General features: G+C 50.6%; 1 protein-coding gene across 1 annotated transcript in view; it reads left to right on the top strand.

Annotated features, from left to right (window-relative positions):
• Positions 1 to 592: 592 nt before the first annotated feature.
• SH2D4B (SH2 domain containing 4B) overlaps positions 593 to 15,056 on the top strand; it is a 72,948-nt gene continuing 58,484 nt past the window's right edge. Inside the window, exon 1 of the mRNA XM_069460848.1 lies at positions 593 to 790. Coding sequence (XP_069316949.1) covers positions 593 to 790 — 198 coding nt within the window. The remainder of the gene's footprint in view (positions 791 to 15,056) is intronic.

Genomic DNA, 15,056 nt, shown 5'->3' on the forward strand with positions numbered 1-15,056 from the left:
GGGCCCAGCAGCTCCTGGCTGGCTCCTCTGGCCTCTGTTTGAAATTGGCTCAAAAGACATGGAATTAGTAGGCAAAACTGTCTCCTCCTCCTCCTCTTATCTGCAGAGGAGAGATCGGTTCCTGGCTGGCCGGGGCAGTGTCATCGATACAGCTGGTGTCATCGTTACCTTCCACTGACAGATCACTTGACACCTGCCAGCTCGGGCAGGGCTGGGCCTGGCCATTGCCCAGCTGTGCTGGAGGCTTGGGCCATTGTCTCAGGACCCCAGGAGAGGCCAAGACACAGGCGCTGCTGAGATGCACTGCTTGGTGACCCAACAGAAGGACTAGATTGTTCCTGGTGGCTGCTGCCCCTTGCAGGGTCCCAGCTGCCTCTTTGGTTCCTGCTGCCTGGCCTCTTTCACTGTCACGGGCAGAGGAGATGCTGTTGCTGTCTGGGAGCCAGGGCGGACTGACGATGCTGCGTGGAGAAGGGGCACCGGGAGTGGCTTCGGAGTGAGGGGCCGGGGGTGAAGAGCAACCTGGGGCGTCCCACCCGGCCCTGCTCCCCTGGCTGGCTGCCTTCCCCGTGTGTGCGTCCCAGGCGGCATCATGCTGCAGCAGATCCTGCATGACATGTACATTGACCCTGAGCTCCTCGCCGAACTCAATGATGTGCAGAAGCACATTCTCTTCTACAAGATGCGGGAGGAGCAGCTGAGGCGCTGGAGGGAGCGGGAGGCTTGGGAGGCCCTGGCCCAGGAGGAGGGACTCAGGCCCCCAAAGGCCAAGCGAGGTATGTGGCTGGGAGTCACTGAGGGGTTGGCTGCCAGTCCCCCAGGAGGTAGAAACTTAGCAAGACTAGGCAGAGCTCTTCTTCAAGACAGGCACTGGTGTGCTGAGCGCTCGGGGCTGGAAACCCTTGTCCTGTGGGTGTCTAGTCCCATGAGCTTGGGCTTCTGCCTTTTGACTAAGACTTGGGGGCTTCAAGGATGCTGCAGGGGGTATCTGGGGGCCCTGCTGGGATGAGAGAATGAGGACTTGCTTTGTCTTGTTGTGGAAGGCGTGAATTCTGGGAAGATGCCAGTGGGACCTCAGATTGTTCGCAGATGTGGTCGGCAATGGCGTGGTGAGTGAGGGCATATTCGTGACCCTCACTGGTGGTTCTGGGCCGGGTGCAGTGAAGACACACAGCTCACTCTCCCTTGAGTGGGTGGCACAGCAGTTCTCAGCAGGCCCGCACTGTGCACTGTGCCTCTCCCTCCAGATCCTCGTGTGAGAGGATGCTTTGGGTTGTGCCTGGAGCCCCACTGGGCATCGGGAGAGGGTGTCAGGGAACGTCATGCACAACGAGTGACCAGCCGCAGATGGTAGTAGCAACTGCAGACACAGCAAGGGCCCAACCGACATTTACGGTGGTTTATGTGCAAAGTCATGTGCCAGTCAAGCCTGTGGACGGGTACACCTGTGGGTGAAGGAGCGTGTTCAGGAACTCTGAGCTAGAAGCAGGTAGGCTGCTGGGGCTTGGCTCGGTGCAGTCCTGCTGGGGCTGGCAGTTTCTGTGGATGCTGCACACGCTGTGTGCTTTGCAAAGCTCACTTGCCTTCTCTCTCGTTTGCTTCCCACACAACCTTCTTCTTGGCCTCCACACTGTTCCCGGAGTGCAGCTCTGATCTGTTTGGAGTTTTCAGTCCAGGGCAATGTCCTGTTTCAGGGCTGAGCATCCAAGCCCACTGGTGATCTGGCTCTTTTCCAGGCCAGGCTCACTGCTGGCTGGTGCCCACCATGCGCCACAGGCCACACTAACGCCAATCCTGACATGCTTGTTCTTATCTCTAGTCTTTGTGCGTGCATGTCCTATGCCTTTGTCCACCAGAAAAACTCCGTCAGGACTAGCCCTGTGCCCTGGAGTCTTTGGGGGATGCTCCTGGCCTAGTGGAGTCCTTGTTCTTTTGCAGCTGCCTGGCATGTAAGACCTAACCTGCCCTCCTACTTGCCATCCTGTCGTTGTCATTCTTCATCTGCTTCCCTGGTTCTCTCAGTGGACTCAAAGCCTCTGGAGCATCAGACCACACTCCATTCTGCCTTCCTCCCCTGGGCCTGGTGCAGAGCTGGCATGTGGCATTAAATCCTCATTTCAAACAAGACACAGCAGGACCCCAAGGGGGGAGGTGTGGCAAAGCTGTGACTTGGCTGCAGATGGCTGGTGCCTTTCTGGCTGGGCTGCGCTGGCAGCTGCACAGCTATCTGGTAAAGTGACAAGCTGTCTTGCCAGCCCCACCTGGCCTGTGCCCTGGGGCTTCTTCTTGTCTGTATGGTGATTCTTCTGGGAGGAAGACAGATGCCTAAAAATTTAACTGCAAAAATATTTATACGGAGATTTGTCACACATTGACATCTGCATTTTCATATATAAACGATACATTAAACTCATTGTGTTTCTGGTGCAGAAGAATCTTTTCTGGGTAATTAATTTTCTTTTTTTTTTTCTTTTTTTTTTTTTGAGACAGAGTCTCACTTTGTTGCCCAGGCTAGAGTGAGTGCCGTGGCGTCAGCCTAACTCACAGCAACCTCAAACTCCTGGGCTTAAGCGATCCTACTGCCTCAGCCTCCCGAGTGGCTGGGACTACAGACATGCACCACCATGCCCGGCTAATTTTTTCTCTATATATTTTTAGTTGGCCATATAATTTCTTTCTATTTTTAGTAGAGACGGGGTCTCGCTCTTGCTCAGGCTGGTCTCGAACTCTTGACCTCGAGCGATCCACCCGCCTCGGCCTCCCAGAGTGCTAGGATTACAGGCGTGAGCCACCGCGCCCGGCCTAATTTTCTGATTTATATAGAATGGAAAGGAGGGGGAGCAGGCTGGGAGTGTGCACATCCCAGGTCAGCGTCACTGGGATCCCGGCCCTTGGCGTCAGGCCTCCCTTTTGGAACTGTCTGGGCACAAGGCTGGGAGCCCTGGGGGGCTGGCCCTGCTCAGGAGCCCAGAGAACTTTTGCTGGAGGTTCCAGGATGACAGTGCCTGCTCATGTCCTGGGGTCACGATGAGGGGTTGCAACGGCCCTGCACTTTGTCCGTGACCTTGACCTTTACCAGGGGCCTGTCCTGCCCTTTCTACTCCCATATCCCTGTGGAGCGGCAGGGCAAGCCCCTGTGACCCCAGATCAGGTGAGGCAGATGAGGCTCCTTCACCTTCACAAAGTGATGCCATACATCCGGGTCACCCAGCGGCTATATCCTGTGACTTTGACGTGAGTTTGACTGATTTTTTCCACTTATTCACTTCCAAACTCGGGACTCCAGTGAATCGAATGATCTGTGCACACGCTCATCTGTTTGCCCATTCGCTCACTCATTCACTTACCCGTGACTGAGTGCTAACGTGGTGGACTGGTTGGCGTTCGGGTCCTGGAGTCCGTGGGTGGGTGGATCTTGGGGAGCACAGCTCGAGTGCAGGGGTGAGGCTCGGTGCAGAGCTGGGGTGTGGTGGCTCAGGGTAGGAGTACGCGGGACAGGCTCCGTAGCCTGGATCTCTTTTCTTCCTTTCCTTCACAGGCATCCCCCCTTCCCGGCCCCTCCCTGCTGTTTGTCCTGGAGGAAGCATCTGCTGTACCCTGGTTGAGCTGTGCGCCAGCCCCTCGGGATCCCTGAGCATGACTTGGCTCAGTCCTGGTCAGCCTGAAATGACAGTGTGACTCCTCCCATCCTGTGTCTCCCTCCAGTCCCGCTTGTCCCCTTCCTGCCTTTTCTGGGAACGTTTCCCAGCTCCCAGCAGTCCTGACCTCGCCATCCTTAGGGCTCAGGTGACACTCGCCATGGCACTAGGGGCAGGCAGGAAAACGTCTGCAGCCTTCAAGCTGCGCCTGGTGACGGTGGGAGTAAACACTGGTGACATGGGGCATCGTAGTTCACAGGTCCTCGGGGGCTTTACTGATCCTGGAACTCATAGAAAAGAGCTGGGGTGAAAACCCAGAGGCACACTGTGAAAGGGCGGAAGGGGAGAAGGTGGGGTCACCGCTGGGGACACATTGCTCCCCTCAGCATGCAGCATTTCTCTTTCGCTCTCACTTTACACGTCGGTGAGAACCCTCTGATGTTCTACCCTGTTGCGGAGGATGGAGACCGTTAGCCAGGTAGTCTTCTCATTTACCGTCAAGTTCGCTGTTTTATCGCATTTCTGACAAAGTGTGCTGTCCGGTGGGAATTTGGGTTATTATACTGAGACGCTGGGAAGGCATGTTGTAATACTATGGTCCTGCAAGATTTAAGCCAAGCCCCTCCAGCATCACTGTGACCTGTGCACTCCCCGCGCTTTACTCCCCTGGGCCACCACAAGAACTCACAGCCTGGCAGGCCCCTTCTGCACTCAGTTATCCTGGTTTCTGGGGCTGGAGCTGGGTGTGGCTGTGTTCACAGCCCAGGATGATTCCCCGTTTGGACCTGTCGGTTCTGCCCTGATTGACGGTTTCTGCCAGTGTTAACTTGGTTTTTCTGTGGAACCAGGCATTGTGCCGCCCCCAGCCCCCGTCCTGCTCCGCTGTCCATGATCCCAGCCTGAACACCCCGGGAGTTGCTCATTCTCCCTGGGGTTTCTCACCACGTAGCCAGCCCAGCATCAGAACCCCTGTGTCCCCCGTGATGGCTTGCTGGCCTGTCCTCATTCTGGCCGGCGAGGGCACGAAGTCCAGCGGGGCTCCAGCCTCCGTTGCCTACGCTGCCTACGCTCTCCACAGCTGGGCTCGAGAGGAGCACCCACCTCCCACGCCACCTCTGTCACTGCTCTGCCTGTGTGGCTCCCAGCCCCAGCCCTGACCTGGGGCCCGAGGGAGTCACCATCCTCCCTGTATCTCAGCATTAACTCTCTCCTGCTGCCCTAATGGAAGCTGCGTGATGCAGTTCTCACTGGGCATCTGGTTCCTGGGGACCCTCCGGTAACCATGGCAACCTTGCCTGCTGGGCCTGGGCTCTTCTAGCCTCAGTGTGTTCCCTTTCTGGGCACGGCAGTCCTGACCTAGAATGCCAGTCCTGCCTGGAACCCTGCCTGGGCCCTGCACCCGCCTGCAGACGTTCCCAGTGTGGCCCGTTCTGAGTGGTCCCCGCCTCACACTCCCCCTGCAACCCTTCTCCCCATAGCAGCCAAAGACCTCTTGACACAGTGATTAGCTCAGGCCTCCCCCTGCCTCGGTGGCTTCTGTTGCACTCACAACGAAATACGCATGGCTTTTGCTGGTGTTGGCCATCTGTCCACTTCTCCACCCTAATTTCTGCCCCTTTGTGTCGCTCCCCGTGGAATGCTCTCCCCAGATCCTCAGAGGCTGCTCCTCCTCCTCATCCATTTCTCAGTTAACTGTGGGCTCTTCATTGACCCCTCGCTCATCCCAAGCTCCGTCCCAAGCTCTCTCACAACACCCTGCGACATGTCCTGCTAGCACCTACCACATCTGAAAGTATCTTTTTAAAAAAATACACTAAACATAAAATTTACCACTTTAGCCATCTTAAAGTGTGCAATTCAGGGACATTTAGTATTATATGTTCAAAATGTTGTTCAGCCCTCACCACTGTCTAGTCCAGAACAATTTCCTGGCCCCAGAAGGAATCCCCACATCTGTTAACGTCACTCCCTGTCTTCTCCTCCCCGCGGCCCCTGGCGACACTGGTCTGCTTCCTGACTCTATGGGCCTGCCCCTCCCCCTCTGCCCCTCCTGCTGCCCTAATGGAAACACCCCCACCTCCTTCCGTGTCTCTGTTTGCTTGTTTATGGTCTGTCTGCTCCATTAGCCTGAAAGTACCATGAGGCCTGGAGGTCCCTTGTATTGTTTAAGTTTCTATCCTGACCTCTAGAACAAGGCCTAGGGGTAGGGCTGGTGTGTGCCTGGGTGAGTGGCGTCTTAGACCCTCGCATCTGTCCGGTGCCAGAGGGGCTTGATTGAAGAGACAGGTATTAAAGGATTTCCTTTTTGAATGGAAGGCTGTGTGCTGCACAATGGGACCCCTCCCCTAGACCTTGAAATTGATCAGTAAAAGTATAAAAAAAATCACAATATATTTGTGCTTTGAGATTTGTTGTGGGGGCTGATATATTAACACAGTAATATATGTACGAGTAATGAAAATTCTGTCACTTTTTCACTCATAACTCATTCCATCGTCTTTTGTTTTCTTTTCTTTCTTTGGGGACAGAATCTTACTCTGTTGCCTAGGCTGGAGTGCAGTGGCATCATCATAGCTCACTGCAACCTCAAACTCCTGGGCTCAAGTGATCCTCCCGCCTCAGCCTCCTTAGTAGCTGGGACTACGGGTGCACACCACCATGCCCAGATAATTTATTTATTTATTTTTGTTTTTTTATATTTTAATATTAACTTTATAAAGTGATCACTTACATCATGAAATGCACCCATCCTAAGTGTATTTTTTCATAAGTTTAATAAATTTTATACTGTGTATCACCAACAATCAAGATACAGAACATTTCTAGTTCCTTTGTGCCCATTCTCAGGTAATTATTAAATATTATATCATCCTCAACATGCAGCCTCAGAAAACAACTAACCTGTTTTCAATAAGTGTTGATTATAGTTGTATTTTCTAGACTATCATATAAATGGAATCATGAAATATGCACTGTTTGGTGTCTGACCTCTTTCATTCAGCATAATGTTTTTGAGATTCATCCATAGTTATGCTTATCTGTAGTTCCTTTTTTATTACTGAGTAGTATTTTATTGTATCAATACAACACAATTTATGTATGTATTTTCTAGCTTATGAATATTTGGCCTGTTTTCAGTTTCATGCCCAAATAATTTAAAACATTTTTTTTCTAGAGACAGAGTCTCGCAGTGTTGCCCAGGCTGATCTTAAATTCCTGGCGCCTTGGCCTCCCAAAGTGCTGGGATTACAGGCCTGAGCCACTGCTCTCAGCCTCAAACTCATTGTCTTTATCAGGAATGAAACATTATCTACTGAAGATAAGAAACGTAAGCATCCTTTTATATCTTCTCCTTGATTTTGTTGGTGTAATCAAGGATATTAAATCAGATTTTAGACCGATTTTATTTGCATTATTTATTTCATCTTTCAAGATTTATTTTTTATGCTTATCGTAGAAGTTTCACAACCAAATAATGAGAGCAACAATTATTTGGACATTAACTCCACTTTGTACCAGTTTCGTTGCTCCCTGCGTGTTTTTTCCCTCTGGGGGATAAGTGATACATATTTTATTTCTCCTCTGCCGCATTGGACAAGAGATCTGGGCAACCGGGCGGTGTGCGCACCGTTAGGATCCTCAGCGGGTTACGCCCAGTCACTGAGCGTCAAGGGAAATTCGTGCTTGAAGCTGTCTCCTGCCCCGTCCCCATTCTTACTGTCATAATCTGTTCTTGGGGCACCACTGGTTTGGGCATGCTGATTTTCCTCAACTCCCTTCTTCAGTTTTCTATTAGTTCCAACAGGTTTTGGGTGGATTCACTTGGGTTATCTAGGGAGCGAGGCTGCCTGGGACACTGCGGAGCTGGGGGGTGGGGGGGAAACTCCGGGTATCTGGGCCATAGCTCTTTGCAGCTGTTGCTCACGACCTCTTTCCTGGGCACTGGGGACCACACTTCTAGGACAGTGCTGGGAGGGGGAGGAAGGGGTTAGGGAGGCGACTGACAGACTCTGCTCTCCTCCCTGGTTTCTCATAGTGATGATTCCCCACCAATAGTGCCCCATTCCTTTTGTTAAGAAAACGTTTTTCGTGTCACCATGCAAATATTCAAGGGACAATTCTGTGGAAGGAGTGTTTGATTTTTGCAGAGACTGCATGGGATGAGGAGAGAAAAGGAGGTGTCTGGGGGTGAGGGAGGGTGTCCGGAGCCCTGTGGAGGACACTGATTAGTGCCAGGAAGTGAAGAAGTGAAAATTCTCCTGTGCGCGGTGGTTGGCAAGGTGGGCAGAGCGTGGGGCTGAGGGGCTGGCTGAGGCAGCAGGCGACCAGGGAGGGTACTGGTGGCTTCAGAAGGGAGCCCTGAAGTCAGGCAAGAAGAAATGCATCAGAAGTGGATCTGTGGTGACACAGGGCTGTCCACCTGAGCCCAGAGAAGTGCCCTGGCACCTGTCACCTGCAGGCACCTGCAGGTCACCCCCCCTCGAAGCCTTGGGGGGTATCTGGTAGACAAACAGACCCTGCCCACTCTCCCAGACTTTCCACCCAGGAATGCTCCGTTAGCTTATTTCCTGAGGGGTTCCAGGGTGGGAAATAGTGTCATGGATCATTTTTCTACCCTTGGGCTGGGTTGACGCTATTTTCAAAATGCCTACAGCACGGTGGATGGAACCAGCTGGATTTTCATCCTGGTTCCACAGTCACCGAGCCATGGGAATAACAATACTTTCCCAGCAGTTGTTGGGAGGATTCAAGAAGCTTCTTCAAGTGGGAAAGCTTCTGGCGCCATGCAGGCATGTGACAGCCAAGTCACACTCATGTCCTTCCTTTCCTGGTTCTGGTGGCAGATCCCCTGGATGGGTTCGGGTTTCTCCCCGAGTGTCCCCCACCAGCCCTGTGTCTGGGGACCAGCCACACCGCGGCCTGGCCAACCTCAGTTTTCCTGCAGTCTCAGCAACGGGGGATGACTTCGTGGGTGGGGCCTTTCTTGTGCGTGTCAAATCATCGCCTCTTGTGTGGTTTGTAAATTTACTTTTACTTCTTATTGGTAGGATAAATTGGAGGAAATTCAGCCTTCCCAATAAGAGGCCGCTCTTGGCCTTGGCATGCTTTCCTATGGATGAAGTAAAGATGGGGCCTTGTGGTGGGTGTGGGAAGAGCCCACGGGGAACTACTGTGAGCTGCTGACCATGTGTGGCACGGCCTATGGCCCGGGACACCCTGGTTGTGACTGTGTGGCTGGGCATGGGGCCCTCCTGGGCAAAGCAGTGGAACAAAGGCTGGGGACCTTTGAGAGCCCTGGTGGGACTCCGTGTGTGTGTGTGTGTGTGTGTGTGTGTATGTGTGTGTGAGAGAGAGATTGGCATGCGTTCTGCTGGTGGTTTGGGGCGCAGATGGGGAGCTGGGGCCATGCTTTTCTGCTCCACTCACCTGGACCGTGAGACCCGATATGGACCACCATGCAGTAGGTGCTCCATGCAAGTCTGTGGCCTTGGCATTGATGGGGCTTTCCTTTCTGGCTCCCCAGCCTTCTGTTTGCCTCGAAACAGCAGCCAGAAAGGTGGGACAGCTGTGGGGGTGAGTGAGCTCCTCAGAGGTGCAGTCTCACATCACTGAGATGTGTCACTGTCCCCTGCAGCTCAGATCCTTCATCTGTAATGGGCAGGCGGTTACTGACACCGCCCCCCTCCACAGGTGGTTGTGAGGATTGAATGAGCCACTGGGCAAAGTGCCTGAGGTCTGCCCTGCACGCCTGGCACCAGCTGCAGGCTTCCGGTTCCTTCGCACCCTGCTGCCTTCCTGTTTCCTTCCTGCCCTCCCCGAGCCCCGTGCTGTGGTGCTTGGTGAGGCAGCTCTGTCTACAAAGGGCACCAGGGCCCTCTGCTCCCCATCTCCAGCGCCAGCTCTTTCAGAAGCTGCAAAGCCTCAACTTGCCAGGCGGCAGGGAGAGAAGTCAGGGCAGGGGCCACTGTGAGAGGGTGTGGGGTCACCCATAGTGACCGGTGGTGGTAGCACATGGTGCCTGGCGAGCATGGGTGTCCCCAGGGGTGAGGGTGCAGTTTTGTGGCTGTGGAGAAAGATTAACCTCATGTGGGGTTACCCTTAGTTACCAGCTCTGAGCATTCTGTATCCACAAGGAAAGAACAGGTGGCCTTGGGCAGCTGAAGGCCTTTGGTAGGGGCCGCCCAGAGGGGTCCCCAGAGAGGGGGCTTCTGGAAACTAAGGAGGAAGAGTCAGGATGGCAGGCAGAGCAAGGCCCAAGAGCTCTGCATTCTCTGGAAGGAAGGACTCACCCAGGTGGAGCGCCTGTCTGGCCTGTGCTAGCTCTTTAAGGACATCAGCTTATCTGACCCCCTTAGTGACCTGGAAGATGCAAACTTAGTATTTCATAAAATCTAAGGGTGCTTGGTTGAAAGACCCACTATTGTTTCATGTCTTCTAAGGAAGCTGTAAATTAAACTATGACTGTGAGCTGCCCAGGCTTAATCTCTCCCCCTTTATCTCAGGATGCTCCTATCTGCCACCTCCCTGCTTCCCCGTCCTCCGGAGGCCGGCAGGGCGGGTGCTGAGACAGGCCTCCAGCTGGCCATCTCCTGGCTCCCTGTAACCCAACCCCCGGTCTCACTCTGGCTCAGAGCAGCCGGGCTGCAGTAACAGGTGGCAGGGCTGCCTGTCCCTCTGCTATCTCTCGAGTGGCTAGCATTACTGCTTTCCAGGTTTTCCTCACCTAAGGACCAGCAATGCTGCTTCCAGTTTTCCCATTTGGAAATAGATTTTGTATTAGACTTTGGGGTCTAAATCCTGTGGGTTCTTTTTCACACCTATTGACCCCATGTCCTGGTAGAGTCACATAACCCTAGGCTCAGGGGTCATTATTTCTGTCCTATCATTTCACCGATGTGCTTATTTTTTGGCCACCGTGGTTGGGTTCTCACTCTCAAACTCTGTGAGATGCTAAAGATTTAGGGCATCTTGTCCCTGCCCCCAGGACATGTGCAGCCCCTCGTTTTACAGATGAAGCTGTTCGTGTCCCTGAGCTGGTAAAGGAACAGAACTCATGCTCGGCTGCAGAGCTCCTCACTGGCATGTTGATTGTCCTGTGCTGTCTCTGAGCTGGAGGAGTTACAGACAGGGAGCTGGGGCTGGAGGTAGGGCGTTGAGAATTTCCCAATTACAATCACACCAAGTTCCAACACACATGGACACCATGGCCCTGGTGGAAGATTTTCTTGACCTTCTTGGGTTGGTCCTTGTTCATCAGGAAAGGGCCCAGGCTTCACAGGGGGATGTGACCTTGAGCTGGGGAAGACATTTCACAATTACAGGGTTGGAGGGAGTGATGGGAAGGTGGCTCAGTGTGACCAGCCCCACGTCTGCGTTGCTCATATGCAGTAAAGGCAGTACGGAGTACAACATAGAGCAGCCGGTGCTGGTGACAAGGACCTGTGCCTGCCTCGTGCTGGGACTTTGCCTTCTTTATGCCAAAGGCAGTTTGTTTGTTTGTTTTTTTGAGGCAGAGTCCCGCTCTGTCACCCTAGCTAGAGTGCCGTGGTGTCAGCCCAGCTCACAGCAACCTCAAACTCCTGGGCTCAAGCAATCCTCCTGTCTCAGCCTCCCGAGTAGCTGGGACTACAGGCATGCGCCACCATGCCCGGCTAATTTTTTCTATATATATATTTTTTAGTTGTCCAGCTAATTTCTTTCTATTTTTTTAGTAGAGACGGGGTCTCGCTCTTGCTTAGGCTGGTCTCGAACTCCTGAGCTCAAATGATCTGCCCGCCTCGGCCTCCCAGACAGCTAGGATTACAGGCGTGAGCCACCATGCCTGGCCACCAAAGGCAGTTTGTATGATGGTCAAGGTGCCTGGGTTCAGCTTTTGGCTGCCCACTCTCTAACCGTGGCTGTTTTCCATGTTTTTTTTTTTTTTTTTTTTTTGAGACAGAGTCTCACTCTGTTGCCCGGGGTAGAGTGCCGTGGCGTCAGCCTAGCTCACAGCAACCTCAAACTCCTGGGCTCAAGCAATCCTCCTGCCTCAGCCTCCTGAGTAGCTGGGACTACAGCCATGTGCCACCATGCCCGGCTAATTTTTCTATATATATTTTTAGCTGCCCATATAATTTCTTTCTATTTTTAGTAGAGACAGGGTCTCACTCTTGCTCAGGCTGGTCTCGAACTCCTGAGCTCAAACCACCCGCCCGCCTCGGCCTCCCAGAGTGCTAGGATTACAGGCGTGAGCCACCATGCCCGGCCAGTTTTCCACGTATTAATTTGACTTTGGCAAGATACTCCTGCCTCCTTGAACCTCAGTTTCCTCTTCCATAAACTGGAGATGATGATAATAGGACCTGTATCCCAGATTTGTGGGAAGATGAAATGAGATGGTCCCAGTGAAGCCTGGTATGTTGTAGGTACTTGGTAATCATTAGCATAGCACATTCCTCAAGTGCCTAGTGGAGTTCTCTTCTGTTTTTCCAGAAGACTAAAGTGCACAGCTTAGAACAAAAGGCACTTGTGTTAAAAGAACACACTGGCTGTTGGGGCAGCCACCTCCTAGCAGGATTCTCTGAGAGGTGCCCTAGCGTCAGAACTGGTGCTGCCCTTGGGAGCAGTGCTGTGGGTGTGGAGGGCCGGCGAGCACTTTGTCTTGTGGAACGTGGTGTCTCCTGGTTCCTTACTGCTCTGAAGTTCTGATTCAATCTCTTTATGATTAGCTAGCATTGGCATGTGGATCAGTCCTGGTTCTCTAGGGAAACAGCCAATAGGATGTGAGTGTGTATGTTTATATGACTGAATTTATTTTTAAGGAATTGGCTCATGGGATCATGGGGACCGGCAAGTCCAAAATCTGTGGGGCAGTCGAGCAGGCTGGAAACTCAAGCTGGATTTCTATGTTACAGTCTTGAGGCAGAATTTCATCTTGGGAAAACCTGTTTTTTGTTCTTAAGGCTTTTAACTGATTGCATGTGGTCCTTCCACATTATGGAGAGTAATCTGCTTTACTTAAAGTCAATTGATTGTTAAAGTTGATCTACACCATACCTTCTCGGTAAAACCTAGACTAGAGTTTGATCAAACAATTGGGCACCATAGCCTAGCCACATTAACACATAAAATTCATCATTACAGCATGCAATTAATTCCAACTACATGTGGTAAGCACCTACGGTGTGCGGTGTGCATCTACTTTGAGAGATGCCAGGGATCTGCTCAGCAGACTCCTACAACCTGGCTAGGTGGCTAGGCTTTCAGTAGGGATGTCTTTTTGTAGGTTCCAAGAACGGCAAGTCTGGTCTGGAACCAGAAAGCTTCCAGCGTTGTTTCTCTGCTCTTCTGTTCGTACTTCTCTCTGTACACTTTCTCCTGCAGGCCAAACAGCCCCTCCAATCCAACCCAGGTCTGAATCCATGTGGCTTCCCTTTTCCAAGACCCCTTATCATCAAATGAGCCCCACTCCTTTTTGCCTCTCAGTTTAGATTCAGTGGGTGTCTGACTGGCCCAGCTCCAGTGCACATCTGTGAACAAAGAGGCTGGGGTTATGGGGAAGGTGGGACTGCTGCTTTTCATAGTGATGAGCCATCGTAGGCACAGCTAAGGAGGGAAGTTGGATATAGTGGGGAAATTGATACTATCTCTGCTGAGGATGAACCAGCTTGTTCTGGTTGGCCCAGAACTTTCCCCGTTTGAAAACTCAAAGTCCTGCATCTCAGGAACTCCCTCAGTTCCACACAAACTGGGACTGTTGATCACTCTACCTCTGCTATATTAAATACACGCATGTGAAAATTTCAGAAGAAAAAGCAGGTTTAAGGAACAGGAGAGTTGGTGTCATGTAAATGCAGAGGAGGAATCAAAGAGAAGGAAAATCTTCCTGGGCCATTTCTGGAGGCAGTGACCCTGCAACTGGGTTTTGAAAGAAGACTAGGGTCAGCACGGTGGCTCATGCCTGTAATCCTTGCACTCTGGGAGGCCAAAGTAGGAGGATTACTTGAGACCAGGAGTTCGAGACCACCCTGAGCAAGAGCAAGACCTCATCTCTACCAAAAATAGAAAAATTAGCCGGGTGTGGTGGTGTGCACCTGTAGTCCCAGCTACTCAGGAGGTTGAGGGAGGAGAAGCGCTTGAGCCCAGGAGTTTGAGGTTGCTGTGAGCTATGATCATGCCACCACACTCTGGCCAGGGCAACAGAGTGAGAATCTGCCTCAAAAAAAAAAAGAAAAGAAAGAAAGAAAGAAAGAAAGAAAGAAAGATAGAAGGAAGACCAGGTAAGACACTGTGAAGACAATGTGGTTCACATTAATGGCTTGGGCTTCCCAGCATTTTCAAGTGGAAAGTGCCTTTCTATTTGGAGAGAAATCTGAATCTATATACATCTATTACTTTTCTCACTCCTTAACAGCTAGAATGTGTACAAAGCAAGAGTCAAATTTTTTTTTGCATATGAATGTCTACTTTTTTTCAGTAATATTTGTTAAAATAATCCTTTGTTCATTGCATTACCTTGGTGCTATTGCTGAAAAGCTTCTGGACTCTCTATACTGTTTCATTGAGGTATATGTCTACTCTTACACAAATAATGCATTGACTGTAGCTTTATAGTAAATCTTGAAACTGTAGCTTTGTAGTAAATCTTAAAACTAAATTGTGTGAGTCATTCAACTTTGCTGTTTTTCAGCATTGTTTTGGCTAGTCTAGATCATTCCGTTTTCCACATAAGTTTTAGAATAAGCTCATCAATTTCTATAATGTGCTCACTGGGAATTTAAGGTTATATTGAATCTATAGATCAATTTGGGATGAGTTGACACATTAACACTTTTGAGTTTTCCAATCCATGAAAAAGGTATATTGCTCTATTTATTTACGTCTTCAGTTTCTTTTTGCAGATTAAAGCAACACATTTTGCACTAATCTTTGGTGGATTAGAGAACAATCTTCTATAGATTAGAGAATACATTTTGTTAATATCTCTTAGTATTTCATGTTTTTTAATGCTACTGTAAATGGAATTTTAAAATTTAACTTTTAACTGTTTGTTGCTAAAATACAGAAATACAAATTTTTGTGTATTGATCTTATATCTTGTGACCTTGCTAAAATAGGTTATTAGTTTGAGTAGCTATTTTTGTAGATTTTATGAAATCTTTGAGATATTATATGTAAATGATCATGTCATGCAAATATAGACAAATTTATTTTTTTCTTTTCAACTTTTATTTCTTTTTCTTGCCTTATTGCACGGGGTAGTATCTTCAGTCCAATGTTAAATAGACGTGGAAAGAACAGACAACTTTGCATTATTCCCAGTGTTAGGGGGAAGTATTCAATTTTTGATAATTAAGTATGATGTTAACTGTTGGTTTTTAATAGATACATTTTATCAGAGTGAGGAAATTCTCACTTTAGTATTTCTAGTTTGCTGAG

Source organism: Eulemur rufifrons, chromosome 28 (assembly GCF_041146395.1).
Source record: "Eulemur rufifrons isolate Redbay chromosome 28, OSU_ERuf_1, whole genome shotgun sequence".
NCBI lineage: Eukaryota > Metazoa > Chordata > Mammalia > Primates > Lemuridae > Eulemur > Eulemur rufifrons.